At 38.0% G+C, this 6000-nt stretch overlaps 2 protein-coding genes across 2 annotated transcripts; one reads left to right on the top strand and one right to left on the bottom strand.

Annotated features, from left to right (window-relative positions):
- Window positions 1–1773: 1773 nt before the first annotated feature.
- Window positions 1774–3554, bottom strand: LOC134653312 (zinc finger protein 32-like). Its single transcript, XM_063508638.1, has one exon. It carries the CDS (start codon window positions 3436–3438, stop codon window positions 2035–2037), a length of 1404 nt encoding a protein of 467 aa, XP_063364708.1. The 5' UTR covers window positions 3439–3554; the 3' UTR covers window positions 1774–2034.
- A 548-nt stretch (window positions 3555–4102) lies between these two features.
- Window positions 4103–5550, top strand: LOC134653311 (zinc finger protein 501-like). Its single transcript, XM_063508637.1, has one exon. It carries the CDS (start codon window positions 4189–4191, stop codon window positions 5542–5544), a length of 1356 nt encoding a protein of 451 aa, XP_063364707.1. The 5' UTR covers window positions 4103–4188; the 3' UTR covers window positions 5545–5550.
- Window positions 5551–6000: the final 450 nt, after the last annotated feature.

Below are 6000 nucleotides of genomic sequence, written 5' to 3'. Positions count from 1 at the left end.
CACCGGTGTTGTCCCTGGTCGTCTTTACGACGACAGTTTCAGGGGCCCATCTAGTCAGCGGCAAGTCACCACACCTGCCTCGATAACGTGTGGTAGCATTGTTATGGCAGGTGTCCGGACCCTTTTACAACAGCCCAAACTTAAGCTCCAGCCAAACTTCATACATAGCCCTGAACTCTTTCCATTAATAACAATACACAATAGCCCCAATGCCTGCTGAGAGTGCTGAGACCGGTTCACGGGTATCTATTTATGTACCCGTGAATGGGTTCCAGCAGGCGTTCTACATGACATCAAACTTGTCTTAAAGGGCCTCTGCGCTGTTGGCTTCGGCCCCACGCACTCCTCCCAAAGGTCCGGGACCCCATGGTCCCGAGATATGGTAAGACATACAAATAATAATAATCCTTTATTATTTCAGACAGTAAAGTAAATTTAATTTTTTCTACAGTTCTTGCATATTTTATTCCTGTCTGTGTGCCACTTATTGGCAAAAGGCCTCCTCCAACCTTATTTAACTTAGGTTGCAGTAATTTTAGCTAAGTGCTGCCAGATGGTTTTTATACATTTAATTTTAAGTCTTAATACAAACGGTATAAAGTCTATAATTAAAATGCGCCGCCTTTGGAAATCCCATCAAAAACATTACATGTAAAAAGGTGCAAGACTCGCAACGCTACTACTACAAAAAAGTTTTGAGATGTAATGTGAAACCAAGTCGGTTATTTTAATCAGTGCCAGGGGGTGTTAAAAGCGTATCAATAAGATATCTTTAATTTGTAAAACGTATAATGACTTGGCCATCGCACGGCTGCATAATGACATAAGGATCATCGTCAACTATTAAAAATAATTCTAATTGAACACAACGCTAGCGCTAATTGCAGTTTGAGCATTACACATATTTACGAGTACGGTACGAGTAAAGCATTGGTTTCACATTACATCTCAAAACTTTTTTGTAGTAGTAGTGTTGCGAGACTTGCACCTTTTTACATGTAGGTAATGTTTTTGACGGGATCTCATCTCATTTTGTAGGCAGTCCTTCTTTTCAGGGTCTCATACCCATACTATGTATACCTAATGTTATGGACCAAGTGATAAATCGGGCATTTTTCATAGTGCCCGGGCATTATTATACATAATGCCCTTATAAATCACTTGGTCCATAACATATACACATATCATAACTAAACACATCTTCATTCATACTCACATCGTACATCGTAGTGTACCTTTACCTACTATTTTTAGGAACAGAGACAGTAACTTTGTAATAGCATATATTTATATGGGATTACAAACTTACTTATGCAGTTCTTAGATCTTTAAAACGTGACTGATATTGCAATATTTTTAGGTTTTCTATGGCTTGATAAGCTGAAAACGACTTATGTTTAAAATTTGAAGCTTGTGGGTATGCTAGAAGTACCTTAGAATTATGATGATCGTAGGTGAGTGTGTCGGTGTCGAAACTAAGGAACTTTGACGTACAATAATTCTTAAACTACAAGTTCAGATTTAATGTTTTTGAAAATATATCTTAAGCATGTTAAGCCCTATATGTCACTAAAAATTCAGGGTTCTAGCTTCAGCCTGCACAAAATTACAGGACGACGAAAATGGCCTGAATCGCTTCGAGAAAAGGTACGGCCGTGCCTCTTTGTTTTGCTCGACTTGGCGGGGGCACTGCCGTGCCCCCAGATTTCTGATATTATTAGATAAGTATAAAAAGCATCTATCAATCACAATCTAGATAACCAAGGTATTTAAATAAAATTGTATTGTTGGCAAAAAAGTAGGTATAATTGTTTTGTGACAATAATTAGATATAATTACTTAAGTAACAAATGAAAAAAAAATCTACTTAAACTAAATGGTAATAAAGTTTTCTTAAATGCAGTAATTAAATTACAGTTCTAGTCTTTAATGCACAATTAATACTAATTAAGTTTTTAGTAATTCCACGTAATTCTATGACTAGAATTTTTAACATATCAGTCGGCGCATAGATTAGCAAAAAGTAACTATAAACTAAGGTCCACTAAGGCTGAGTATGGTTTTGTCTTCTTTAAGTTGCAGTTCCATGTGGCTGACCCGAAGGTGTCGAGAAAGATCACTCATCCGGAAGAACCCTCGGGAACAATGCGGGCACACATACGGAGTGTGGTTCGTATGCTGCTTTAGCAAATGGAACTCTAACATAGGAGCGGTAGGGAATGTTTTAGTACAATCCCCAATCGAACACTTGAATTTGGCTGCATTCTCATGTCTAAATGCTAAATGATGTGTCAGACTTCGCTTCGTAGCAAATTTCTGTTGACATACATGACATATGAACGGCTTTTCACCAGTATGCTTGCGCATGTGGACTTCTAAGTCTGAAAATGTCTTTGAGCAAATATTACACTGTCCAGATTTTTCTGAATGCTTCCGTCTTATGTGAGTTTTGAGGTTACCTTTCATTGAGAAAGTCATGCCGCAATAGTTGCAAACATTTTGCTTTTTATTCACATGCAGACTCATGTGGACTTTTAGAGCACTGTTGCTTTTCATTGACTTGTGACAAAGATGACAGCTATAGTGTTTTTCGTCAGTGTGAACCTGCAGGTGTTTCCGAGCCACAGTTCTATCAGCAAATTTCTTATCACATATGGAACAAGCAAACGGTTTCTCTCCGGTGTGAATCCGCTTGTGACGAATGAGTGAAGCTATTTGGCGGAACTTTCTGGAGCAAAACGGACAGGCGTATGGACGCTCATCAGTGTGGACTCTAATGTGTGTTATTATCTCGTTTTTTCTGAAGAAGCTGCTGCCACAATGCTCGCAAGTGTATTTTCTTTCCCGTTCACAGTGAAAAGTCTCGCAATGTCGTTTCAAAGCTCCTTTGGTGGCAAATTTGGCATCACACGAGGATGTAGTGCAGGAATATGGTTTTTCACCAGTATGTGTTCTCATGTGGATCTCCATGGCTGAGGGACTGGTGGTCATCTGCCCGCAGGTGACACACTGTATAGGCTCCATTTTTCCTTTCTTCCTTTTCTTAACATATTTACCTTTCTTTTCTTTGATTTTCTTTTCTGGCTCTTCCCAGTTTACATCATAGTCATCATCTAGGAAGCTAAAGTTAAGGTATGGTTCATCTGGATCGTCTTTTATGTCTTCTTTCTTAATGTCTAACGCCGATTCTCTTTGACTGTCTAGTTTTAAGTTTTTCAAAGCCAGGTCTGACGCTTCACACTTTTGCACGAATTCGTATGACATAGAGAGCTCGGCAATGCAGCCGAGGCATATCGAGCTGGGCAATCCGTCGTTCTCCGTGATAGTAACTTTTACAAACCCCATTATTTTGTCGCTGTACGGCAAGCCATCGTGTTTTTCGAACAGCGATGTATCGCCCGGTCTGCTGAGACAAACTCGACAAATTTTCGAATCCATTATATCTTCTTACAGGAATTGGGGGTCTAATAAGATTCCACTATTAATGTTTTCATAGTGATTAAATTTTATGGCACAAAATCGGACTAAAAAAACACAAACAAGCTTTATTTTATTTTTTGTTCTACCCAAATCAAATGTCAATCAAACTAAAGAAATACAGTATAAAAGTTTGTGTAAATTGGAGCGGTTATGATACTAAAAATGCTATAAAACACATTTTAACTTTAATTCTCTATTTAATAACAAAATAAGAAAATTAATGTCATGGATTGTATTTACATCTAAAATGTCTTTATACATTCAAGATGCTTTTCAATTAAAGGAATGCACTTTTGTAACCTGCGTGGAAAGAATCTTATGGGAGTGAAAATAGAAAGTCAGGATTATTTAAGCTACGCAATAAAACGAAGGAATATGTATAATTTAATCTGAAAAATGTCACTTTATGTGAAAAGTTTTAGCTTTCATTTTATATTATCTTAGTTATTTTAAGCCTTCATGTGCTTCACTTTTCATGAATATGAAAAATTTGTTTCGTTACATTATGTAGAACTATTGATATTCTGAGCGCTTTTAATCGTATCCTTATTTTAGTTTCAGCCGTGGAAATACCTTTCGTAAATGTCAATGTCAAATTGCGGGACCGATGCCGATGACCGATATTGTTTAGTTCGCCCATCTTTACTGGATCGATTTATTTAATGGAAATTAAAACGATTACCATCTCAACCTCAATGCTGATAGAAAATGGATCAAAAGATTTGTCGACTCTGTTGCACAAATGAAGGAACTTCGTATATATTTACTGATGACACCGGCGTGTCCATTTGCGCTAAAATATTATATTGTTGCGCGAACATAAAAGTTTCTGAAGACGACGGGCTGCCCAAGCGTATTTGCGGCTCCTGCGAGGTGGAGCTGTCCGCCTCGTATAAGTTTGTGCTAAAATGCGAAGCCACAGACCAGATATTACGCAGCAAAACTTCCGAAATCGATCAAAATGACGATTGCAAGCCAAAAGTCGAAGTAAAACAAGAAGATGAGGAGCTGGCGGTTTACGAAGATGAGACGGATTATCCGTATCTCGATTATGATGAAGTTAAGAAAGAAAAGAAATCAGCGTATAAGAAGAGAACACGACTCAAAGGAAAAAGCTCTTGCACATGTAAGGTATGTGGTCGGGTCTGTGCGAGTCAGTCAGCGTTGCTCATACACACCAGAGTACACTCTGGGGAAAGGCCCTACCAATGCCCCTCCTGTGACAAAAAGTATTCTGACAGAGGCGGCTTAAAAAGGCATATAGAACGAAACCATTTTGGAAAAATGAGGGAGCGAAAATTCATGTGTGAAAATTGTGGTAAAGCGTTTTATACGAAAACTGACGTGGCTGTACATATGAGGACTCATACTGGAGAAACACCATATGCTTGTACAATATGCCCTTCAAAATTCACACAAAGCAGTGCCATGTTGCGTCACATGAAAACACATTCTTCGGAGAAGTCCCATGGCTGTGAATCATGCGGCAAAATGTTTGGTACGAAAGAAAAACTGAAACGCCATTTTATGTCTCATTCTAATGAGAAACTGTATAGCTGTTCACTTTGTAATTCCCCGTTTAAGTATAAGAACAATCTCAAGAAACATTTGCGTTTACATTCGGAGCCAAACCGCTTTGTCTGCAATTACTGCGGCCGCACTTTTAATGTAAAAGGCAATCTTAAGCTACATATAAAGACACAGCATTCTGAAAAGTCCGGTTTCTGCACTATCTGTTGTAAAAATGTGCCAAACATAGACACACACACATGGAGACACACAGGGGAGCGTCCTCTGAAATGCGAGCTATGTACCAGTAGCTTTTATGAACTGAAGGCTTTAACTCACCACATGAGCTTTAGACACAAGAACACAGATAAATACAAGTGTCCCGTAGAAGGGTGTGGGATGACGTTCCCGTCCCGACCTATGCTTGCGTTCCACAATGCTAAACTCCATGATACTCGGATCCCATTCCCCTGTGACCGCTGTTCCAGAGGTTTCTACAGAAAGAATGATCTTGCCAGACATAAGATAGGAACCCATAAAGAAAGACTGACATAAAATGCCATTGTACCTAATTTATTTTCTATTTATTCAATTTATACATAGTGTAATTATAATTATGAATGCTAGTCTGTTATAAATTCCAATAATTTTAGATTTTAAATCAATAAAATTTTAGTACCTTGCATTTTATCTTTATTTCCTTGACAAGTACAATTAAATTGCTGTTTTTTTTAAATAGGTACCAATTTAATTTTGGTGGTAAGTTTGTGATACAAGTGTAGAAAATAAATGATTCCAATGAATGACGAAAAGTCTGTTTCTAAGAAAGTTTATGCAAAAACGGCTGAACGGATCTTGATGAAATTTTGCAAATTGTGCTTTTATTTCAGTACGAGTTTGAAATCTGGGAACAGGATATGGAACTCACGGCACGGGCGAAGGGTAGTATTAAATAAAAGATCAAGCAACTGTCACATTATGCTATATTCACTTAGTGCCGATAAACATGAT

Source organism: Cydia amplana, chromosome 13 (genome assembly GCF_948474715.1).
Source record: "Cydia amplana chromosome 13, ilCydAmpl1.1, whole genome shotgun sequence".
In the NCBI taxonomy this organism is placed as follows: Eukaryota; Metazoa; Arthropoda; class Insecta; order Lepidoptera; family Tortricidae; genus Cydia; species Cydia amplana.
Note: the sequence above shows the minus strand (reverse complement) of the source record. Positions and strands in the feature narration are given on the sequence as shown.